Source organism: Natrix helvetica (assembly GCF_964273705.1).
Source record: "Natrix helvetica genome assembly, chromosome: 6".
NCBI classification, from domain to species: Eukaryota; Metazoa; Chordata; class Lepidosauria; order Squamata; family Natricidae; genus Natrix; species Natrix helvetica.
This window is the reverse complement of record NC_138553.1, coordinates 78384185-78410065: the sequence shown is the minus strand read 5'-3', so window position 1 is coordinate 78410065 and position 25881 is coordinate 78384185. Positions and strand designations below refer to the sequence as shown.

The 25881-nt window shown below is 44.5% G+C and overlaps 2 protein-coding genes across 2 annotated transcripts in view; both read left to right on the top strand.

Moving 5' to 3' along the window:
• Positions 1-5254, top strand: part of CRACR2A (calcium release activated channel regulator 2A) — a 47071-nt gene extending 41817 nt beyond the window's left edge. The window contains exons 17-18 of the mRNA XM_081957984.1: positions 3331-3407; positions 5107-5254. Of these exons, the coding sequence (XP_081814110.1) occupies positions 3331-3407; positions 5107-5197 (168 nt within the window). The 3' untranslated portion in view covers positions 5198-5254. The remainder of the gene's footprint in view (positions 1-3330; positions 3408-5106) is intronic.
• A 9576-nt stretch (positions 5255-14830) lies between these two features.
• Positions 14831-25881, top strand: part of TSPAN9 (tetraspanin 9) — a 104470-nt gene continuing 93419 nt past the window's right edge. Inside the window, exon 1 of the mRNA XM_081958023.1 lies at positions 14831-14954. The gene's annotated coding sequence lies outside the window, so the exon portion shown is untranslated. The remainder of the gene's footprint in view (positions 14955-25881) is intronic.

Below are 25881 nucleotides of genomic sequence, written 5' to 3'. Positions count from 1 at the left end.
GTCACGTGATCCCCCTTTTGCGACCTTCCCAGCTGGGCTTCCAACAAGCAAAGTCGACGGGAAAGGGGAGATTCACTTAAAGTCTACATGATTCACTTAATAACCGCAGCGGTTTGCTTTACCGCAGCAAAAATGGTTGTACGACTCAGTTAACAACTGTCTCGCTTAACAACAGAAATGTTGGTTCCATTGTGGTCGTAAGTTGAGGACTACCCGTACTGTACAAGTACAAATGGATATTGCCTTTGTTATGGGTGAATATCAGGGACGGAGATGGTATTATATCGGTTTGGAGCAGTTTACTCGAACCGGGAGCGGAAATCACGGGTACTCCCAGCTCTATGGCATCCCATCTAGGTCCTTTTGTAGCCAAAAGCATGCTCACATTTGCAAACCGTTAGGGAAGGGAAGGGAATACCATGCCTGGTCAGGGACGATGGTTCTTGTTGTCCTTCCAGCACTCTCGGAAAGAAAAATTGAGCAAGGCAGTCCAGAGATTTCCCAGAAATCCTTTCAAAGAAATCAGATCAGCATTTCATCTTCAGAAAAGCATCCTCCCTCTCTCCTCCTTGGCTGGGCGAATGATATCATGTTTTATTAACATTGTTTTGTTCTCTTCCCCAATTCTTTTTATGTGAGATGCGCAACTCCTTCCTTTTGATCCCTTCCCTTTGAGCATAGATTATCCTTCGGTTGCCATATCGCCATCCTGGGAGTCTTCTTTACATTATACCCATTCAATCGTATTTGCCTTGACTTATCGAGAATTCAAGGTCGTTTCCCACACTCCGAGCATTAGCGTGCATACAAGGACGGCCCGTGAATTTTTATTTTTCATTGAAAAAGATGGTTTTTTTTAAAAAAAAAAAAAAAAACTCCGTTATAGCCATATTCTTATTTTCTCCTTCAGGTTTTTCTTTCCACTAAACTTTTATCAGGCTGATATATAATATATATGTCAGGCTGTTCTGTATATATAAAACTGTACAGTATATACAGCATCTTTTATTGTTTTTATTGTGATGCACTGCTTTGAGGCTGTCAAAATCAGCTGGTCTGCAGCTGTAGAGGAAGTCCAAATTATCTCTCAAGGTCCCCATAACAGAATAACAGAGGTGGAAGGGTCCTTAGAGGTCTTCTAATCCAACCCCCTTCTCAAGCAGGAGAACCTATACTATTTCAGACAAATGGTTGTCCAATCTCTTCTTAAAAGCTTCCAGCGTTGGAGTATTCACAACTTCTGGAGGCAAGTTGTTTCATTGATTAATTGTTCTAACTGTCTAAGTTGCTTCTCTCCTTGATTAGTTTCCACCCATTGCTTCTTGTCCTGCCCTCAAGTGCTTTGGAGAATAGCTTGACGCCCTCTTCTTTGTGGCAGCCCCTGAGATATTGGAACACTGCTATCACGTCACCCCTAGTCAAGTTATTTACATGTATATCTCCAGCACAAACAGCACACACACACACACAGACCCTTTTGTCCTAACCATCTACTGAGGTCTTCATAAACACAGAGAAATACCTTCTGATGGGTTAGTCTCATTTGAGCATGGAAGAAATATTTTAACATTTTTAAAGCCATAGGCATTTGATCCTCTCTGGCATATTTATTTATTACCAGCTGATAGCCAGGCATTGTCTGGATATGTATTTATAGGGGGATAAAATGTCCAGTCCAAACATAATTTCTAATATTGGATTTCCCCCCCTGCCAGAGAGAGCCCCCTTGTGGAATACTGTGAAACCGTTACCATTGCAACTCCGCTGTGTTGTACAGTAGAAGCCATTTTAAGGCATCACAGGCTGTATCTTAATAGAACACCCGAGGGGTGTTAGGGGTGTCTGACCCCCACAGTATATTTTTTCCAGAGAGTAAGTCATCTATGTGCCAAGTTTGTTTGAAATTGCTCAAGGCGTTCCAGGGTTATGCTGGAACACACACGCACACACAAAGAGAGAGCCATTTAGATAGATAGATAGATGATAGATAGATAGATAGATAGATGATAGATAGATAGATAGATAGATAGATAGATAGATAGATGATAGATAGATAGATAGATTGATTGATTGATAGATGATAGATAGATAGATGATAGATAGATAGATGATAGATAGATAGATAGATGATAGATAGATGATAGATAGATGATAGATAGATAGATAGATAGATAGATAGATTTATAGATGATAGATGATAGATAGATAGATGATAGATAGATAGATAGATGATAGATAGATAGATAGATAGATTGATAGATTGATAGATGATAGATAGATAGATGATAGATAGATGATAGATAGATAGATAGATGATAGATAGATAGATAGATAGATAGATAGATAGATAGATAGATAGATAGATAGATAGATAGATAGATAGATAGATAGATAGATAGATAGATGATAGATAGATACTGGATGGATGGATGGATGGATGATGGATGGATGATTGATTGATTGATTTATATCTCGAAGTCATGCTATTTGCCAGAAGCAGCAACTTTCAGGGTCATTAATTTCCTTTGGATGAAATTTGTAGAATATAATTTAGGAAAAGCGATAAGAATAGTTTCAATAGTTTCATAGGTTTGTGCTGAATTTGGATATTTCAGAGGTCTGTATTGGACAGAATACAGAATAACAAGAGTTGGAAGGGACCTTGGAGGCCTTCTAGTCCAATCCTCTGCTCAAGCAGGAGACCCTGTACCATTCCAGACAAGGGATTGTTCAGTCTCTTCTTAAAAGCCTCCAGTGATGGAGTGCCCACAATTTCAAAAGGCAAGCTGTTCCACTGATTAATTCTTCTCACTTTTGCTTCTCTCCTTGATCCGTTTCCATCCATTGCTTCTTTTCTTGCCTTCTGGAATTTAAGACCCTCTACCTTTTCTTGGAAAATAAGACCCTCTACCATTTCAGACAAGTGGCTGTCCAGTCTCTTCTCAAAACCTTCCAGGGATGGAGCCCCTGCAACATCTGGAGGCAAGCTTTTCCACTGGTTAATTGTTCTGTCAGTTACTTATAGTGAAGTCACATTTATTCTCCAAATAGAATGCTACATCAAGAGTTCTCGAGCAACATAGGAGGAAAAGGATGGGAAGTGGGACTTGTAAAAGGGGATTCTGTAACCCCTCTAATTGTCTTGTCAATCTAGTTCTACCCTACGGAGTTGTTAGACTATGAATTCACTGGCTGTATCTTCCATGTTTGAATTGTAGGGGCCCTTGTGATGTCTTGCTTCTGGTTCCTTTCTTTGCAGAAAAAAAACTACTATTAAGAATCTTTTAATTTTAAGCAATCTTTTTCCCCCCTCCCCCTGCTCTGTTCTAGGATTACAGCATACTTTTTTATGAATGCAGTGCCTTGACGGGGGAGAACACCAAAGCATCTATATTGCACTTGGCCAGGTAAGGAAAAAAGGACTTGAGTCAAGTCAGAAAGTGATAGAAGGACAATCTCCTATCCATCTATCTATCTGTGATGACCTGGGGCAACACAGGCATCTGGCAGGTCAAACCGCCCTTTTATTGCTCCAAATTTCCCCAAACGCTCCCATGTTTATGTCAAGTCCCAGAACAAAGTGATCACACACACACACACACACACACACACACACACACACACACACACACCCCTCCAGCCCAACGCTGTCAGCACCACGGCTGCAAAGCAAGAAATCCAGCAGGGCAAGTCGAGGGATCCAGGAAGCAAAGAAGCAAGGCAAGTAATCCAGAAAGCCAGAAAGAATGCAAGGAATCCAGGAAAGTTCAAACGTCAGCACTCAACCCTCCATGAATCCAGTGTTTGTTCCAGACAAATGCCCCTCCCCACAACATCTCCTTAAATCTCAGTCCCCAGGTGTGCCCTGTGAAGAGGGGCAGGACACGCTCCTCCCGAGTAGTCAGATCAGTTTGCGTTGTTCTCGCCTTCTCTCCACTCTCTGTGCTCAAGGATCAGGAGGGGGTAGTCCTTGCTCATCGCTTGAGCTCTGTCTCTCATGTTCACGGCTTAGCCTCTGTTAGCCGTCCTTCCCCACTTCCTTCAAGCCATCCCAATCCTGAAAGGCTCTGGCCTCACTTGGCCTGCTCTTCCCCATTTTCCAACCAAACTACCTCTTTGATCTCCATCACCTCCAGTTCCGGCTCATCTTCCTCCGCAGATTCAGGCTCTGATGGGGGCATGACACTATCTGTCCATCCGTCCGTCCGTCCATCCATCCATCCATCATCTATCTACCATCTATTTGTCTGCCTATCTGCCTGCCTGTCTGTCTATCTACCACTTGTCTATCTGCCTATCATCTCTCTCTCTCTCTGTCCGTCCGTCTATCTATCTATCTATCTATCTATCTATCTATCTATCTATCTATCTATCATCTGTCTGTCTGCCTGCCTATCATATCTCTCTCTCTCTTTCTCTCTCCGTTTATCTATCTATCTATCTATCTATCTATCTATCTATCTATCTATCTATCTATCTATCTATCTATCTATCTATCCTATCTATCTATCATCTATCTATCTATCTCTACCATCTGTCTGTCTGTCTGTCTGTCTGCCTATCATCTCTCTCTCTCTTTGTCTGTCTACCTACCTACCTACCTACCATCTGTCTGTCTGCCTATCATCTATCGATCGATCTATCGATCTATCGCAGACTGAGCTCTCAATACAGCAGGAAAAGGTTCATTTTAATGTCCAATGGGATGGATTCTTAGCACCCATAGTGAAGGTCTTTCCATCATTTTCTACTTTTAACACACTCACGCATGATTAATTGATGAAATTGTTTCGCTCAGAGGGCTGTGGCATTTGTGGGAAACATGTCTCTGAACAATCACAACCACAGCCCTCCGCGATTGGGAGCTGCCTGGAGTTGGCTGAAAGATAAGCAGTCATATAAATGTTTTAAAGTAAATAAAATAAATAATAAATGAAGGGGCCTCGTGGTATTTCTGCACCAGAGACGGTCTGTCTCCGGATTTGAAATGCTGGAGAGAAGCAAAGTCCCCACGCACGTTTCCAAAGAGGCTGGAAATGAGGATAGAATAGATGGTTCAGCTTGTTAGAAAACAATTCCCCTCCATCTGCTTTTTGTCTCCCATAGGATTCTAAAAGAGCAGGAAGACAAGGAGAAAGAAAAAACGATTCAGCTGCAACAACAGCCTAAAAAGACAACGTGCTGTTCCAGGCAATAAAGCACAACGTAGAACTCCCTTTAATAAATAAACACACCATCATTTTCATCTTCCTTACACTACGGAGTCCTGGATGATATTGTCAGGCATTGTTTATGGCTTTTACAGGACTTGTCAGCCATTTTGCCTCTAGTTCGAATTGAAATTTTTAAAAAATGGATTACAGAATAACAAGAGCTGGAAGGGACCTTGGAGGTCTTCTAGTCCAACCCGCCCACTCAAGACAGGAGACCTTATTCCATTCCGGATAAATGACGGTCCAGTCTCTTCTTTAAAATCTCCAGTGATGGAGCACCCACAGTTTCTGGAGGCAACTTCTGTTCCACTGGTTAATTGTTCTCACTGTCGGGAAGTTTCTCCTTAGTTCCAAGTTGCTTCTCGCCTTGATTGGTTTCCATCCATTGCTTCTTCTCCTGTCCTCAGGTGCTTTGGAGAATAGGTTTGCCTGCATCTTCTTTGTGCCAGCTCCTCAAGTATTGGAAGACTGCTATCATGTCACCCCACTCCTCCTTTTCATTAGATTAGACCAGGGGTCGGCAACCTTACAACACTCAAAAAAGGTCCAAACCAGAAGCCCATGTTCAATTCCGGAGCCGACCGGATGTCCGGTTCCCCCACCATAGAGTCTTCTCCTAGCGCGGCATCCTTTTTCCTCTGCTGACTGGAAGTCCGGTTCCCCCACCATAGAGTCTCCTCCTAGTGCGGCATCCTTTTTCCTCTACCTGTCCTAACCGAAAGCCCTATCAATTGTGGAGCTGACTGGCGACAGGGAGCTGCAGCAGAGGGATGAAAGAGCTACATGTGGCTCCAGAGCCACAGGTTGCCCCCCCCGGATTAGACATACCCAGTTCCTGAAAAACCATTCATCCTATGTTTTAGCCTCCAGTCCCCTGATCATCTTTGTTGCTCTTCTCTGTGTTACAACATCTTGGATGAAAATATGGAAGATGATTGGTAATCAATTGTACTAAGAACACTGAGAAGAAGGAATCAGGTGTGTGTGGGCTGCAGCCTGGCTTCCATTCCCTTTCCATTGACCTGAATTCGTACATTTGCAATGTAATGTTATGGTAAGCTCACCTGCCACCAAACTATATAATTAATGGTGACTTGGAAAACAGAGACGCCTTGAACCAGCAATATATAATTTCTTTCCCCATCATAAATATTGAGGAAGAAAGGGAAATGTGTGAGGACATCCAGATTTCACTGGACTTCAACCCGCAGGATTGTAAGAGAACAGAATAAGAGAGTTGGAAAGGACCTTGGAGGTCTTCTAGTCCAACCCACTGCTCAAGCAGAAGACTCTACATCATTTCAGGCAAATGGTTGTCCAATCTCTCCTTAAAAACCTGCAGAATTTTCTCCTCAGTTCTAAGTTGCTTCTCTCCTTGATTAGTTTCCACCCATTGCTTCTTGTCCTACCCTCAGGTGCCTTGGAGAATAGCTTGACTCCCTCTTCTTTGTGGTAGCCCCTCAAATATTGGAACACTGCCATCATGTCATCCTTTTAATTAAACTAGACAATGCCCAATTTCTGCAATCGCTTTAGGCTCCAGCCCCCTAAACATCCTTGTTGCTTTTTTCCCGGAGTCTCAACATCCTTTTTTCATCGTTCCGACCAAAACTGAATGCAGATATTCCAAGTGTGGCCTTACCAAGGCCTTATAAAGTGGCACTAACACTTCAGAAGATCTTGATTCCATCCCTCTGCTAATGCAGCCTCGGACTGTGTTGGCTTTTTATGGGTAGCTGCCCCACGCGGCTGGCTTGTATTTAAGCAATATGTTAAGTGAGACCTGGATTGGGTCCACTTCTGAGCTCAGCTCTTTAACACAAGCCCCGGGAAAGATTAGATCAGGTTCAGAAGTGGCTGGTGGGGATTACGAAACCCGCAATCCGAGCCGAATAATGCACAAATTACCCATGTTTGGCTTGCAAAGGAGAACAGTGAGATGAGATACGGCAGAAGTCTATGAAACGAATTCTAAGAACAGGTTGCTGCATGTCAAAGCGGCAGATATGTTCTCAGTTGAAATGGTGAGCAGGGCGAGAAGAACTGGTTCAAAGATTCAGGAGGATTTGGGAGATGAGACATACTGGAACCTTAGAAGGCCAGAGACTCAGCTTTCTGGATGGCCGGAGGGCCACCTGTCAGATAATTTAGTGGATTCTTACCTTGAGCAGGAAGATTGACTAAATGTCCACTAGATCTTTTATTCAAATCTATCCATTCGATGACCAAAGCAACAAAGCTGTTTCTCCTTCTGACCGAGGCTTCCCAAGAGCATTAAGCAAACTGCTTGTCCCTACAAAAATCCCTTTTATTAATTGACTGTGAATTCTGCTCATTCACATCCAGCAAAATCTTTCAAGGGAGGATTTACAGTCACAGACCTTATCTGGCTTGGAGAGCTGACAGGCCAATAGCTGCAAAACTTGGCAAGGAGTCTCGGAGAGTCACGAACCAATTAAGCGAACTAATTGTCTCCTGCAAACTCCACTCCCCTTTCGCTCCTCTTTTATTTCCTCTGGGAGGGCGCATTCACTGTCCACCTGTCGCCTTACTCCCAAGTCGCCCCCTGTTCTTTAGCTGTTCCCTTCCTCTGGCAACTCTGCGCATGCGCACACTGGGAACAGGCTCCAGCTGTTCATCTACCTCACTGATGTCTGACTCTGAAAGCAGCTGGTAACTGGCATACGGTCCTGGCCCCCTCTCTGCCTCCAACACAGAGCCCTCATCAGAGCCTTCTCCAGACTCCAGGACTGGCCCATGTCCCCCCCCCCCCAACCTCCTCACTGTCCGAATCTGCTACCAGCTCTGCTGGCTGTTGGTGGGCCACAACAGTTTCATTGGGTTCACATCTGGAGCCCAACTGAAACAGATACCTTCTCTAAATGGGCCCATGGGAAAATAAAATATAGCTGACCATTCCTTACGGATCAAGGCAGCTTTCTTCTGAAGGAACTTCAGGAATCCCTCTTTTAGAAAGTTAGCAAGAGCATATAATAAAGAACAGGTTCTTCATGTGGATCAAGTAGATTCAAAAGCCACCTAGGCAGGAATCAAGGCAGGTCGTTGTCCATATTCCAAGGCTGCAGTGACTGAAAACGATCCATCAAAATCAGAGAAGATGCCACTTGGTGCGAACCAATCTGTGCAAATTCAACATCCGGGTCAGCAAAATGAAGATTCTCAATCATCCAGATAGAACTGGATGAAGTTGTCTGAAGGTTGAATTTTTTAAAAAATAGGCCAGTTGCAATGATTCAGACTACTTCAGATGACCTTCAGCCAGGTCAGCAGGGAGATGAATAAATTTAATCTGAAAACGCAAGTGGATTATTACCCCAAGTTAGCAGTTACGATGTTAACAACTCCAGATCTAGCTTACTGAGAAACCAAATAAACTGGAAAGTGATTTGTGGATGGTGGATTAACACTTTCATGCCATCAGGATAATTACCGTATAATTTGGGAAGGTAACAAATGCTGTTTGATCTTGAAGAGATAGTTAGGTGATGCTGATTAGTGCAATCGATTATTCTTGTAATTTTTTTTTTTATATTTATGATTTTATACGAGCTGCTTGGAATGTGTCAAATCAGGCAGGACATAACTTATATAAACAAATAAAGATAAATAAATGCTCTGAGTGGGTTTGGCTGATTATTTGATGGATTTTGTCCCGCTTCTGGTTTATACACTCACACAGACAGTTGTTGTGGTGAATTAGCAGCTTACTCGAGGTTGAGGAGATAGCAGCAGATAAGGAATGCAATCCAAAAATGGTCTCTAAACAACACCTGCTTGCCAGAGTGGTTTAAAAGCAGGTGTTGTTTAGAGACCAGAATAGAGTACAGAATAGTCGAAATCCAATCCAAAGCTCTGAGAGCCAGATCAAAGTTGTGAGACAATCCAGAGGTCACAATTTCATGAGCAGAATCCACACAAATGTCACATAAGAGCTGGAGACCAAAGAGTTGATTCCAACAAAGGCTACAGGGTAGCGGACAACTGGCCACAGTCAACTCGCCATGGCCAAATTCGCTGCTGCCAACTCACCGCGGGAAAATGTGCCATTGGATAATTAACTGTGGGACAATTCAAGAGTTTGATTTAATTATTTTAAATAATCGAAACAAGTATTTTGATTTTTGTCATTCACGTTTTCATTTTGTCACTCCTTTGGCATCCTTTCTTTTATGATTCTATTGTTTCTTCGATATTAGCCTAACACTTCTCCTGCGGAGAGTTGCCCATGGCAAGTTGGCCGCAGCTAGTGGTGAGTTGGCTGTGGGGCAGGGTAGGGGTCCAGCAGGCACTACTGCCAGTTCGCTTATGGGTGCATGCGCAGGGCAATAAAAATTGTTCTGCGCATGCGCAGAAGCGAAAAACAAGATATAAAGGGATGTAAAAACAATAATAGTCATATGAAGATGGAGGTATGATGATAGCAATATATATAAATATATTTGATTTAAAATATATAACTTGATATGAATTGTAGGTGATGACTGTGGAAGGGGTGCACGAAAGCTCTTTGTAACCAATTGACACATTTTTTACAATTTGTAACGGAAGATATTTTTGTGGTGTTTGTTGTGTTTTGTCTGTGTTTATTCAAAAATAAAAAAATATATATTAAAAAAAAATGATGGTGGCCCGGAAAACCGGTTTGGGGGTGTGGCAGGCCTGGGTCGCTGTCGGTTCCAGCGACCCAGGCCGCCAAATCACTACCTGGTCAGCCGAACTGGTAGGAACCTACCACGGCTGTGGAGCAAGGAAAACACAGCAGTCTAAAGAGGCCACATATCACAGGAAGAGCGCCCCCCTCTTGGATAGCCACACATTTCAGTGCCCCTGGTATAAGTGCCAGCCAAAGGAATGAAACCTTTCCTGTATCTAATAATGGGGCACAGCAAGTAACTCCAAGTTAGCAATCTCCTTGTTCCCCAGCTCGGCTGATGCAAACCATATTCCCCTTGTATGAATAAGGTGCACGGACAAGAGATCTACTTCCTTCCTCTATGCTCCTTTCATCAGGCCCATATTATATGTTTCCCGTGGCTCCTCCAGAGCTGGGAACTGGGAATTGTGGGGAATTGTGGGAACAATTTCAGTCGTGCTATTTGCATTGACTTTTATGTCCTTGCTATCTTTAGTAGTTGTGGCTTGTTGGACTGCAGAACTAGCACGATATCTTTTCAATTTTGCCTTCTGGGCTAAACAAGTGCAGGAAACCCTCGGCTCACCACAACGACTGAGCCCAAAATTTCTGTGGTTAAGCGAGGCAGGTCGTTAAGTGAGTTTTGCCACATTTTATGAACTTTTTGTGTTAAGTGCATCACTGCCATTGTTACGTCAGCAACAGGGCTGTTAAGGGAATCCGGTTTCCTCATTGACTTCGCTTGTCAGAAAGATGCAAATCTTTCTAGGACCAGGGGTGAAATCCAGCAGATTTTGGAGAACCGGTAGTGGAAATTTTGAGTAGTTTGGAGAACCGGTAGCGGAAATTTTGAGTAGTTTGGAGAACTAGTAGCGGAAATTTTGAGTAGTTTGGAGAACTAGTAGCGGAAATTTTGAGTAGTTTGGAGAACTAGTAGCGGAAATTTTGAGTAGTTTGGAGAACTGGTAGTGGAAATTTTGAGTATCCAGAGAACTGGTAGCAGAAATTTTGAGAAGTCCGCTGAACCGGTAGCGGAAATTTTGAGTAGTTCGGAGAACCGGTAGCGGAAATTTTGAATAGTCCAGAGAACTGGTAGCGGAAATTTTGAGTAGTTCGGGGAACCGGTAGCAGAAAGTTTGAGTAGTTTGGAGAACTGGTAGTGGAAATTTTGAGTATCCAGAGAACTGGTAGCAGAAATTTTGAGAAGTCCGCTGAACCGGTGGCAGAAATTTTGAGCAGTTCGGAGAACTGGTAGTGGAAATTTTGAATAGTTCAGAGAACCGGTAGCAGAAATTTTGAGTAGCCCAGAGAACTGGTAGCGGAAATTTTGAGTAGTTCGGGGAACCGGTAGCAGAAAGTTTGAGTAGTTCGGAGAACCGGCAAATGCCACCTCTGGCTGGCCCCAGAGTGGGGTGGGAATGGAGATTTTGCAGTATCCTTCCCCTGCCACGCCCACCAAGCCACACCGCACCAACCAAGCCACGCCCATAGAACATGTAGTACAAAAATTTGAATTTCACCGCTGCCTGGGACACTGCGACCATCATAAGTACATGCCATTTGCTAAGCCTCTGAATGTTGATCACGGGGCCACGGGGATGCTGCAACGGTTGTAAGTGTGAAAAACGGTCATAAGTCACTTTTTTCAGTGCTGTTGTAGCTTGTAGTCACGAAACAAACTGTTGTAAGTCGGTGGCTACTTGTAGTAGGAGGTGTAATGCCTGTTGCACATGACTGCCTCTCCGTCAAGGTCTCCAAAAGTATTCATGGGACCCTTCCATGCACTCAGGCTGGGGTTAGAGAGAGACCCGAGTTCCAGTCCCATTTGAACTCATGAGGTGCCCTGGGACCTACCTCACAGGGTGGTTGTTGTGGAGATAAAGGCAGGGAGATCCTTTGTTAAGTTGCCTTGAGAAAAGAGAAAAAAAGCGGCTTCTAAAACCATATATGAACAAATACACAGGTAGTCCTCGACGTACAACAGTTCGCTTACGACGACACTGAAAAAAGTGACTTATGACCATTTTTCAGACAGGACCTTTGCAGCATCCCCATTGTCAAACGATCTATATTCAGATGCTTGACAACTGACTCACATTTATGACATTTGTAGGAGTCCCACAATCCCCTTTTGCGACCTTCTGATAGGCCAATTCGATGGGGAAGACAGTTTTGCTCAACAATTGTGTTTCCTAATTTGACAACTGCAGGGGTTTCACTTAACAAGCGCGGCAAGGAAAGCCGTAAAATGGGGGCGAAACATCTCATCCTAGCAGCATTAATGTTAGGCTCAATTGTGGTTGTAAGTTGAGTTGAGAGAACCTGAACTTTTTTCTGCTCTTGAGTCTTCAGATCTTCCACATACAGCCAATCCTCAACTTAATTGACCATAATTGAGCCTGGAATTATGCTCGTTAAATTGCGGCGGTTGTTAAACAGGTCATTATATCGCCGTGCCCAATTTTACCACTTTTTCTGCGGTGGGTGTTACGTAAATACCACCGTTGCTAAGCAAAACACTTGCAGTCATTAAGCAAACTCACTGTACCCAATGGGTGGGTTTGCGGTTTTTTGTTGTTGCCAGAATTAAGCATTGATTTCCCACAAAATGTGGAATCCTAGTAAATGCAGCCCGTAATGTGATCACATGGCCATAAAGGGAAAGGAGGGGGAAGTCATCAGAACTTGGAAATTTGGACATAAAATAGCTCTGGAGGAGGCTTGTCATAACTTTGGATGGTTGCTAAGCAACAGGTCCTAAGACAAGGCATACCAGGGGTTGTAACACACACACACACACACACACACACACATGTTGTATTTGTACTGATAAATAAATAAAGGGAGACTAGTATAGATCTATTTCGAGCTAATTAGCTCTCATCAGCTAGCCATACCCTTACTGGGATTCGAACCTGGGCTGTATTATATCTTAGGCAGAAGTCTTAGCCACTAAGCCACAGGCTCGCCTCCTTATCATATATATATGTGTGTGTGTGTGTGTTTTTTTTTTTTTTTGAGGTTTTCGCGGGTGTTAATATGTACGTCTTTGGTTGTTCAGGTTTTCCCCCGCGTAGAATTGGAAGTATCATCACGACGTTTCGATGAAGTCTCAGGTTCCTGGAAGCACCAAGCCGGAAGCACCAACCTGAAGATGATGAATGAGACTTCATCGAAACGTCGTGATGATACTTCCAATTCTACGCGGGAAAAAACCCGATCAACCAAAGACGTACATATATAGCTTTTCACCTCAAATGAGCACCCAAGGTAGTTATTAGTAATTATCTGGGAACCACCCTGCGCAACAAAGCAAAATAGTAATAATAATAATCCTATTTTGGGTGAAATAAAATTTGGCCTCAGGAACTGGAGCCCGTCATTTTGGTAGGAAGGGAATCACGGCAGCAAATTCGTAGGGACTTTTAGCTTTGCGGCCCTCGGATTTCATCCTGTCAATTTCTACCCACTTGCCCAACCTATCAAGATGATTTTATACTCCGTTTCTGCTTTCTAGAGCATGAGTGATTTGTTTAACTTAAGAGCAGGCTGCGTGCTGAGTTAGAAGGCTGGGTTTGAAGGAGCAAAACAAATATATTAAATTGCTTGGAGAAAATAAGCAGAAAAATCAGATACGCTGATGATGCCACTCGGATGAATAGAGGGAAACTTCAAGAAGCAACGGATGGAAACTGAAAAAAAGATGATGAGGGGACTGGAGGCTAAAACATACAATGAACGGTTGTAGGAATTGGGCAAGGCTAGTCTAGTGAAGAGAAGGACCAGGGGAGACATGGTAGCAGTCTTTTAATATTTGAGGGGCTGCCACAGAGAGGAGGGGGGTCAAGCTATTTTCCAAAGCACCTGAAGGCCAGACAAGGAATAATGGATGGAAACTAAACAAGGAGAGAGATTCAACCTAGAAATAAGGAGAAATTTTCTGACAGTGAGAACAATCAACCCATGGAAGAGAAGTTGCCTTCAGAAGTTGTGGTAGCTTCATCCCTGAAGGCTTTCAAGAAGAGACTGGACTGCCACCTGTCAAAAATGGTGTAGGGTCTCCTGCTTAGGCAGGGGGTTGGGCTAGATGACCTCCAAGGTCCCTTCCAACTCTGTTAATCTGTACCTGCATCTAGAACTAAGGAGAAGCTTCCTAACAGTGAGAACATTTAACCAGTGGGACAACTTGCCACCAGAAGTTGTGGGTGCGCCATCACTGGAGGCTTGGCCATGCCCACCCAGTCACATGGCCGGCAAGCCACTCCCACAAAGCAGGCCACACCTACAGAAGAGGTTCTAAAAAAATTTGAAACCCACCACTGATTTTGCCATGTGAGAATCAAAAGGTTAGCCATATTGCTTTAGAAGTTTCAAAATTATAGTGTATATAGTGTATGCATTATAATGTATGTATTATAATGTATGCATTATATGCATATAAGTATTTACTTTTGTAAGGGATGCGAGAATATATCACAAGCGTTCTAGGGGTGTGGGGAGGGGTATAGAAAAGGTTGGGGACCCCTGGTCTAGAAGATTTACTTAACAACCGGGGTTACTCATTTAACGGCAGGGATTCGCTTAACCAACGTGGCAGGGAAAAGTCGTAAAACGAGGCAAAGAGCACGCTCCCCCCATCGTCCCACTCAACAACATCAATCTGGGGGTCGTAAGTTGAGGACGACCTCTCCTTTTTTCTGACCCCATTTGGAGCAACCCATCCCCTCGGGAGAGGCGGAAGGTCCGAGGACGGAGCCCAGAAGGGTCAGCGATCCAATCGATCGAGCGGAGGACCTTTTAGGAGCCCCGGGGAAGAAGGAGCCGGCGGCGGCGGAGCGGAGAAAGGCAAGAACGCAGCCAGGCCGGGGATTCAACCCCGAAGCGGGGAGGCGCCCAGCCCTCCCCGCGCAGCTGGGTTGGCTCTTGGGGCAGCACCGCCCGGCCTCCGCCTCCGTCCCTCCCCGCCTGGCCGTCCCGGCGCCGCCTGCCCCGCCCCGGTTTCCGCTGGCAGCCCAGCCGTGCCGAGCCGTGCCGTGCCAAGCCAGCAGAGCGGTACCCGGGCCGCGGTGCCTCGGTCCGGCAAGGCGGTAAGCGCGCGGGGGGGGGGGGAGAGGGCCGGCGGAGGGAAGCCGCGTCTGGCCGGCCGCTCATCGCCGGAGGGCAGCCAGGCCGGAGGAGCGAGCTGGATGGGCTCTGCGGCCGGGGAGGCGGAGGGCTTCGGTTCCGGAGCTCGGTCCCGGGTTGCAACTTCGGGGGGTGGCGGGTCTCCTGCTAGCGCGCTCTTCCCACCCACCACCCCGGTCCTCCGTGGGTGCGGAGGGTGGAAGGCTGGGTCTCCATCCCGAAAGGCGGGCCCGGGAGTGGGGTTGGATTTGGTTGTCTCCCTCCCCTCCTGCCTGCCTGCCTGCCTGCCTCCCTCCGGGCGCTCTTGTTCCGAATTGCGAGGCGGGAGGAGCTTGGATTTGGGCAACTTCGGTCGGGTTCGCTTTAACTCGCGAGTCCGGGCGAGCGCTTCCCCACTCTGGCGGTGCCTGGAGAAATCTCTCTCTCTGTGTCTCTCTCTCTTTTCCTATTGTTTGTCTGTCTGTCTGTCTGTCTGTCTGTCTGTCTGTCTGTCTGTCTGTCTGTCTGTCTATCTATCTATCTATCTATCTATCTATCTATCTATCTATCAATTTTGTCTCTCCCTGTCTCCATCCCTCTCTTTCCATCCATCCATCCATCCATCCATCCATCCATCCATCTATCTAATTTTATCTCTCCCTCTCCCCATCCTTCTCTTTCCATCCATCCATCTCTCTCATCTCTCTCTCTCTCTCTCTCTCTCTCTCTCTCTCTCTCATCTATCTATCTATCTATCTATCTATCTATCTATCTATCTATCTATCATCAATTTTTGTCTCTCCCTGTCTCCATCCCTCTCTTTCCATCCATCCATCCATCCATCCATCCATCCATCCATCCATCCATCCATCCATCTATCTAATTTTATCTCTCCCTGTCTCCATCCCTTTCTTTCCATCCATCCATCTTGTTATTACATTATTCTGTTATTCTGTTTCTATTATTCTGTTACTGTTATCTTGTTATTCCGTTACTCCATTGTTCTGTTATGCCGTTATGCTTTTATTCCGTTATTCCCTTGCTCTGTTATTCTATTATTCTGTTATTCTGTTTCTGTTATTCTCTGTTACTCCGTTATTCCTTTATTCCTTTATTCCATTATGTCCTTACTGTGTTATTTCATTATTGTATTATTCTGTTACTGTTATTCTATTACTCTGTCATTCCATTATTCCGTTATTCTGTTATTCTCTTACTCTGTTATTCCGTTATTCCGTTATTCTGTTACTCTCTTACTCTGTTATTTTGTTATTCCGTTACTCTGTTGCTGTTACTCTGTTATTCTGGTACTCTGTTATTCTGCTATTCCGTTATTCTATTACTCTGTCATGCTGTTATTCTGTTAATCTATTATTCCGTTATCCTGTTATTCTGTTACCGTTATTCTGTTTCTCTGTTATTCTATTATTCTGTTACTGTTATTCTGTTATTCCGTTACTCTGTTACTGTTACTCTGTTACTCTGTTATTCTATTATTCTGTTACTGTTATTTTGTTACTCAGTTATTCTGTCATTCCATTATTCCATTACTCTGTTACTCCATTATTCCATTATTCCGCTACTGTTATTCTGTTACTCTGTTATTCTATTGCTCTGTTATTCTATTGTTCTGTTACTGTGATTCCATTATTCCGTTATCCTGTTACCTATTACTGTTACTCTGTTACTCTTATTCTGGTATTCTGTTACTCTGTTATTCCGTTATTCTGTTACTGTCATTCTGTAATTCTGTTACTCTGTTATTCCGTTACTATTATTTTGTTACTCTGTTACTCTGTCATTCCGTTATTCTGTTACTCTGTTATTCTATTATTCTGTTACTGTAACTCCATTATTATTTTTTACTCTGTTTTTCCATTACTCTGTTATCCCATGGTCACTTGATCAAAATCTCAGACACTTGGCAATGTTTGCAATGTCCAGGAGTGTTTGTCATGTGATCCCCTTTTGCGACCTTCGGATAAGTAAAGTGAAAGATTCACTTACCCACCACGTTAACTAACTTAACGACGGCATTGATTGACTTAAAGACTGTGGCAGGGAAGGTTGCAAAACGGGGCAAAACTCAACAACGGTTTCTCTTAGCAACAGACATTTTGCACCCAACTGCGGTCGTAAGTCAAGGACTACCCATACCAGGCATTTCTTACGCTACCTGTCACCTGGCTGCTGTGGATTGATTCCTCTGGAACCATCATTCTGGATGGGGAGGGTTGTTTTGCCTCTCCTCTGTTCCTAGGCTCCAGTCACATGGCTTGGCCACTGGACCGAAGCACAGGAGGCCTGCGGAAATTTAATCATTGACTGTGTTTTCTGACCAGTCCTTTTTTAGTTCAATGACTCGTTTCCTCTTTCAGAATTGTAACTCAAGTATTTCTGGAAGCAAAAAAAAAAAAAAAAAAATGCATGCAGCAGTCTTAAGCTGAGCTAAACTGAATTTAAATGTGTGGCCTTCCAGAGATATTTTATATCTTGCGGCTTCTACATTCCTATAACTTGGGGTTACGCTGAACAAGCCATTCTCTTAGTCCCAATTTGTTGGCTGTTTCCTCCTCTGGGTTCTGCACACTTCCCCCCCCCCCATAAATATTTCCATTTTCATCAGGAACTTCCTGTTCCTATAGAGTCAATCTGATTAGGATATCCTGTTAGATGTCTCTGGAGATTCTCCGTCATCCAGGTCCTGGTTGTCGCAAAAGTGCTTTTTCAAGAGGCAACTGGACTTTCTTGTTGTTGTTTTTTTGTTTTGAAGACGTGTCGCTTCTCATCCAAGAAGCTTCTTCAGTTCTGACTGGTTGGTGGGGAATGGAAGGAGTTACCCTCCTTGCAGATAGCTGGTCATTTGCATCCTTTTATTTATAGTCATTGAGGCCACTTGAGGCTTTGTCAATGTCCTCAGGGTCACCTGTGCCCATTCACTGCGGAAAACATCCTGCAGAAAGCACAGCTCCACAACGCAGGCCTTTCAGCAGTTCCAAGAAGGCTCCACACCCATTTGCACTATTCAGATGACCCTGAGGACAGAGACAAACCTCCAAGTGGCCTCAACAACTCTCTAAAAGGATGCAAATGACCAGCTGTCTGCAAGGAATATAAATCCTTCCATTCCCCACCATTGTCGTGGTCTGCCGGCGGCCTGCAGAGCTGGCAGCAGACTCAGACAGTGAGGAGGTTGGGGAGGAAGATGGGCCAGTCCTGGAGGCTGGGGAAGGCTCAGACGAGGGCTCTGTGTCGCAGGGAAAGAGGGGGCCAAGGTCATCTGGGAGTTATGTGCTGCCTCCAGAGCCTTCAGAGTCTGACATCAGTGAGGCAGAAGAACAGGGGGAGCCTGTTCCCAGTGCGCGCATGCACAGATCTGCCAGAAGGCAAGAACAGTTAAGACAGAAGGGGCAACTGTGGAGTAAGGCTTGGAGATGATTGGCCCCTCCCATATGACATAAAGGAGGAGCAAAGGCACATGAGCCTTTGCAGGAAGCAACTTGGTTCACACAGGTCAGTTTACCTTCTGAAGCTTCATTTGGACTCTTTGCTCTGTGGGGCCTTGCCAAGCTAATTGCCAATTAGGTCTTTGGCAGTGTTTCAAGGGAGATAAAGGTGGGTGCTTCTCAGCCTTATCCCGAAAGACTTTGGCAGCCTACTGTAGGACTCTTTAGAACTATTTGGGACTGGAGATAATTCACAACCTTTGAAATAAAAAGAGGGACTAAGCGTGTGTATTTTACCGTGTCAGGAAAATGAATAGTCAACATGCTATTTATTTAACCCCCTGGTGTCATTCAGAACCGGTTTAAGGAAGTCTGTGAAAATATCAATAATTGCTATTTGTTGTTCTTTATTTTTATCCACATTCATATAAATCACTCAAAGTGATGAACATATCTAATATTCCTTCCTCTTCCTATTTTTCCAACAACAACCCTGTGAGGTGGGTTGTGTTGAGAGAGAGTAATTGCCCCAAAGTCACCCAGCTGGCTTTCATGCCTAAGGCAGGACTAGAACTCCCCATCTCCTGGTGATTGGCCCGAAGTCACCCAGCCAGTTTTCATGCCTAAGGGAGGACTAGAATTCACTCTCTCCTGGTGATTGGCCCAAGGTCATCCATCCAACTTTCATGCCCAGGGAAGGACTAGAACTCCTCGTCTCCTGGTGATTGGCCCAAGGTCATCCACCCAACTTTCATGCCCAGGGAAGGACTAGAACTCCCCGTCTCCTGGTGATTGGCCCAAGGTCATCCACCATGCCCAGGGAAGGACTAGAACTCCCCGTCTCCTGGTGATTGGCCCAAGGTCATCCACCCAACTTTCATGCCCAGGGAAGGACTAGAACTCCCCGTCTCCTGGTGATTGGCCCGAAGTCCCCCAGCCAGTTTTGATGCCTAAGGGAGGACTAGAATTCACTGTCTCCTGGTGATTGGCCCAAGGTCATCCCACCCAACTTTCATGCCCAGGGAAGGACTAGAACTCCCTGTCTCCTGGTGATTGGCTGGAAGTCACCCAGCCAGTTTTCATGCCTAAGGGAGGACTAGAATTCACTGTCTCCTGGTGATTGGTCCAAGGTCATCCCACCCAACTTTCATGCCCAGGGAAGGACTAGAACTCTCCGTCTCCTGGTGATTGGCTGGAAGTCACCCAGCCAGTTTTCATGCCTAAGGAAGGACGAGAACTCACAGTTTCCTGGTGATTAGCACAAAGTCATTCAGCTGGCTTTCATGCATAAGGTAGGACTAGAACTCACAGTCTCCTGGTGATTGGCCCAAGGTCACCCAGCCAACTTTTCTGTTTAGAACTAGGACCGACTCTCCCAATTTCTAGCTTGGTGTTTTAACCACTAGACCACACTGGCTGTGCATTTCATTGGCTAAAAGCTTGCCGTGTTGCTCATTTATTTTGCACCGAAAGCAGATGTTCCATATTTTTTTAAAAAACCAGCTTTATTTTTTTTAAAAAGTGCCCCATCCTCACAAAAGCCATCTTCCTTCTACAGCCCTGATCTGACTACTGAACAAATTAAACACAGATTGAACCTTCTGAATAGCGTGTACTCGGTGGGCAGCGTCCAACACTCCTTCAGGCGGGAGCAGGCAAGGCGTGTGGCATTTTGCTCCCAGAGATGGAGAAGCCTACATCTGGACAACAGCTGTGCCCCTCCCCCATCTTTCCAGGCTCTGCAGCCTGCATATATCAAACCAGCCGCTTTTCTTAGTCGAATGCTTTCCTGAAATCAAAGCATACGACGTCGGTGGCATTCCCAACTATTCACGAGAGTCGGTGTGCCACCAAAGCACGGAGTAAGACTCGTTTGATACGACCCGTTCTTGACGCATCTGATTTCCAGGAATCGCTGCTTTATTTTCAGAATAACGGACAGATTTCTTTCTACTTGGCCCTAGGATTTGTTGAAGTACAGCAGTGGTGGGATTCATTTTTTTTTTACTACCGATTCTATGGGTGTGGCTAGGTGGGGGGGTTGTCATGTGACTGAGTGGGCGTGGCCCACTTGACGTGATTCATGTCCATGCCCGCTCAGTCACCTGACCCCTCTCCACCTAGCCATGCCCACGGAAAAAGGTAGGGGAAAAAAATGAATTTCTACCCATCTACTGTATTTTTCAGAGTACAAGACGTACCAGAGTATAAGAAGCACAAGGTTTTGAAGAGGCAAATTTTAAAAAAAAGTTTTTGTACTCTACAAACCTCCCAAAAATGGCCCGTTTTTCACGAAGGTGGGCCCGTTTTTTGTCCAAAAAACCCTGCCCCCTTCACCAAAATGGCCATGCATAGCCTTTAGGAGGCTTATAGAGTGCTCCTGGGGGCTGGAGGGGTGCAAAATCTGCCCTCCCCAGCCCCCAGGAGCACTCTGAAAGCCTCCTAAAGGCTGTGCATGTCCATTTTGGTGAAGGGGTGGGGTTTCTGGAGGCAAAAAAAATGCTGTATTCAGTGTATAAGACGCACCCAGATTTTCAGCCTCTTTTTTGAGGGAAAAAGGTACGTCTTATACTCCGAAAAATAGAAGTATTCCATCTACGAAAGATTGCATTAAAAATAGAAATACTTGAAAACTTGATGAGTTGCGATAGGTTCTTGGAAAGTTATCTGTCGTGAATTTAAATTCCTTTTTAAGATGCTCAGAGAAGGGGGGGGGAAGAAATTAATTTGGCACTCTCTCAACTTATTAGAACTAGATAAATTTTGCTCCCAGCCGTTATTTCTCTTAACTGAAGTTCGTATATTAAAACCCAGATGAAGCTCCTGGCTAGTTATTTTTCTTCTAAAGAACATAAAACTGTTTTTAGTGCAATTGAAGAGTTTTCCAAGCAAAAGAATTAATGGCCGTCGTCATGCAAAAGTCGTCGTGTAAATTGATGGCTCAGCTAGTCTAACCATTCCATTAATTTTGTTCTTCAATGTTGGTTCTGAAGCTAAAATTTTATAGATAGTCCTTGACTTACGACCGTAATTGAGGCCGGAACTATGGTTGTAAGGTGTGCCAGTCGTTAAGCGGGTCACCACGTGGCCACGCCCAATTATACAATCGCGGTTGTAAAGTGAACACAGCAGCTGTTAAGCAAACTCATTGTCCACAATGGAAGTTCTTTGCTGGAAATTGGAAGTAAATTAGAATTAGAATTAAGGTAAAGGTTCCCCTCGCACATATGTGCTAGTCGTTCCCGACTCTAGGGGGCAATGCTCATGTCTGTTTCAAAGCCGAAGAGCCAGCGCTGTCGAAGACGTCTCCGTGGTCATGTGGCCGGCATGACTCAACGCCCAAGGCGCACGGAACGCTGTTACCTTCCCACCAAAGGTGGTTCCTATTTTTCTACTTGCATTTTTATGTGCTTTCAAACTGCTAGGTTGGCAGAAGCTGGGACAAGTCACGGGAGCTCACTCCGTTACACGGCGTTAGGGATTCAAACTGCCGATCTTTCTGATCGACAAGCTCAGCGTCTTAGCCACTGAGCCACCTTCAGAAGTAGAATTAGAATTCTTTATTGGCCAACTGTGATGAGACACTCAAGGAATTTGTTTCCGGTGCATAAGCTCTCAGGGTACATGCAAGCAATAAATGATAAACCATGAACCTAGTCATTGTAAAGATATAATAAATGTGTTTCTGGTTTTCTTTTAAAAAAGCAATATTTTTAATCACAGTTATGTGACTGTGGAATGTTGCAAATTGGGTGCCTTAGTTGTTGGGCACTCAAAATGCAATCATGTGACCATGGGCAGGTAGGGCTGACCAGCTGAAAGTTCACACCTGGATTATAAGTAGCCCGGGGGAGGTCTGTTGTAACTTCGAAGGACCGGCCGTAAGTCAAGGACTAGCTGTATCTACCCTGTAAAATAAATGTGTTACTGGACCTTTGCAGACTGTGGATCTTTTCCAACGAGGAGTAGATTTCCGTCCAGCCAACTTTGGCTGTTGAAAGGAACAGCTAGCCTCTTCCGTTGCTGCATCACGACAACCTTGGTCTGATCCACTACTAGTAGTCCTCAACTTATAACCATTCATTTAGTGACCTCTTGAAGTTACAATGACACTGAAAAAAGTGACCGTTTTTGATACTTACGACCGTTTCAAGAGCTGGGGTGGCGCAGCGGTTAGAATGCGGTATTGCAGGCTAATTCTGCCGACTGCCAGCAGTTTGAACCTGACCGTCTCAAGGTTAACTCAGCCTTTCGTCCTTCTGAGGTCATTAAAATGAGGACCCAGATTGTTGGGGGCAATAGGCCGGCTCTGTAAAACCGCTTAGAGAGGGCTGCCAAGCCCTGTGAAGCGGCATATAAGTCTTAAGTGCTATTGCTATTGCAACATCCTTGTGGCCATGCGATCAAAATTTGGATGCTTGGCCATTGGCTTGTATTTATGACGGGGTCCTGGGATCACGGGATCACCTTTTGGGAACCTCTGACAAGCAGGTTCAGTGGGGAAGCCCGAGTCACTTAACCAATGTATGATTAATTTCACGACAGCAGGGATCCTCTTAGCAACTGCGGCAGGAAGGGTTGTAAAACGAGGCCAAACTGTCTTGCTTAGCGATTGAAATTTCGGCCCCACTTGTGATCTAAATAGAGGACTAACCTGTATGCAATGTGTCTAAATCAGAGATTGGGAATTCCCAGCTCCGGAGCAGCATGTGGCTCTTTCATCCCTGTACTGCAGCTCCCTTGTGGCCAATCGGCCCCACAATTTTGAGAGGAGCTTCCAGTTGGGAGGGGACGAAAAGCATGGAGTAGGTTTTCCAGTCGGCTCCATAATTGATAGGCTTACGGTTAGGACAAATAGAGGAAAAAGGACGCTGCGCTAGGAGAAGACTCTATGATGGAGGAACTGGACTACGGTTGGCTCCAGAATTGAATGGGGGGCTTCTGGTTAGGATCGTTGGCTCCCGGTGTTTTTTTTTCTGTGGGAAACGGGTCCAAATTACTCTGAGTGTTTACGGTTGGCAAACCCTGGTCTAAATCTTTGGGCCCCTGAAGGGTCCCTATTGATTCTTTAATCGAACGGCTTCATTTTGGGGAATCCGGCAATGCCGCTGCCCGATGGTGTGCCGTGCTTTGTAGGTGTATTTGGTGTGGAAGTGTCGGATTGCGGGAAGCTTTTATTACTTCATCTCGATGCGAAGCTGACCTCCTCCCCGGTTGCTTTGACGTATCCCCGAAGATTAAGGATAAAGCTGGAAAGGGAAATATTATATACCCACCTGGACCGTTTGTCAGGGAAGGCGGGATATAAATCAAAAGGAAAAAAACAAAATAGCGGGCTCTTTCATCCCAGCCCTTCTCTGATGGGAAATGACAGCTGTACCACTCACAGACTTCTGTTCAATTACTGTGCAAAACCAAGAGGTGGAAATAAATATATATACGCTGTCAGATGTCATCAGATTGATACCCTTCGGGAGGCCCTTCTGGGCAAGGATACCGCTGGGTAACCAGTAGCCTACATTTTCTCACTGGTAAGAGCAGTGAGAAAAATGCTTCCTCGGAGCTATCGAAAGAGACGTTCTCATTCTATAACCAGGGTGTTAAAAATGTAATAAACACACATTCCTGCAGAACAGAAAGGATGGGGATTGAAAGCCCTGGAGCAAGGCTGCTTTTCAGTAGCTTAAACACTTTTATATCAGTACATTTCAACCAAGAGGAAGGTGCAGTTGCTCCTTGACTTACAGTCGTTTGTTCGGTTACAACAGCACTGAAAAAAGTGACTTACGACCATTTTTCATACTTACAACTGTCGCAGCCACCTCAAGGACCAGCCAAAACTCTTAGCAAAAAATCGTTTGGTCAAATTGACTCATGATAGAATAGAATAGAATAGAATAGAATAGAATAGAATAGAATAGAATAGAATAGAATAGAATAGAGTAGAATGTAGACTAGGGTAGAGTAGGGTAGAATATAGAATAGAATAGAATAGAATGTAGAATAGAGTAGAGTAGAATAGAGAAGAGAACAGAACAGAACAGAAGAGAATGTAGAGTAGAGAATAGAATAGATGGGAGGGACCTTGGAGATCTTGTAGTCCAACCCCCTGCTTAGACAGGAAACCCTATGCCACTTCAGACAAATGGATATCCAACATGTTCTTAAAGAATTCCAGTGTTGGGGCATTCACAACTTCTGGAGGCAAGCTGTTCCACTGATTAATTGTTTTAATTGTCAAGAAATTTCTCCTTAGTTCTAGGTTGCTTCTCTCCTTGATGAGTTTCCACCCATTGCTTCTTGTTCTGCCTTCGGGTGCTTTGGAGAATAGTTTGACTCCCTTTTCTTTGTGGCAACCCCTGAGATATTGGAACACTTCATGTCTCCCCTAGTCCTTCTTTTCATGTTCTACCTGATCATCTTGCTTCTTAAGTAGGAGTTGAGGAAAACTGGTTGGATATTTTAATTTATGAGAATCATGGATCTTCTTGTTTGTAGCACAGTAGCTAATTTTTTTAAGGAGTTGTGTGAAGAAGGGGTCAATTTTGTGTTTTCATTCCTATCTCCTGGGCATCTTGAAGTGAAGGAAGTTGTGCATCATTTATGGGCTGTATCCATGATGTCCCTGAAGTTACAGTTTTGGGGGGCTGTAAACAAACATTATTATTATTATTATTATTATTATTATTATTATTATTATTATTATTATTGTTGTTGTTGTTGTTGTTGTTGTTGTTATTATTATTATTGTTATTGCAATCTCGTCTTTTAAACAAAAAAGGGACAATAATAGGCCACTTTTGCTTACAGAGAGCAACAAACAACAGAGGCAATCTTTGTAAACGCTAAGCATGAGTTTAGGACGGTGCCTTCAGCAAACACAGTTTCTGTTCAGACCACGATCACATGGGGTTTAATAATGGTCTTTCTTCTCCTTTGCTGTGAGTCTTTTCTTTGATAGCAACTGAGGAGAGTTGATTGACTGGATGATTTGGATTATTTAACAATAGATGATTGTCTGGAGATCATGGTTTAGAGTCAGCTGGTACCAGCCATTTATAAAAGAGGAGGAAAACTTCAGGACACGCAGCCATCAAACCTTGTGTACAATGATAGAATAACGGAGTTGGAAGGGACCTGGCCGGTCTTCTAGTCCAACCCCCTGCTTAGGCAGGAAACCCTACATCACTTCAGACAAAACCTCCAGTGTTGGAGCGTTCACAACTTCTGGAGGCAAGTAGTTCCACTGATTAATTGTTCTAACTGTCAGGAAATTTCTCCTTAGTTCTAAGCTGCTTCTCTCCTTGATTAGTTTCCACCCATTGCTTCTTGTCCTGCCCTTGGGTGCTTTGGAGAATAGCTTGATTCCTTCTTCTTTGTGGCAGCCCCTGAGATATTGGAAGACTGCTATCATGTCTCCCTTAGTCCTTCTTTCTATTAAACTAGACATACCCAGTTCCCGCAA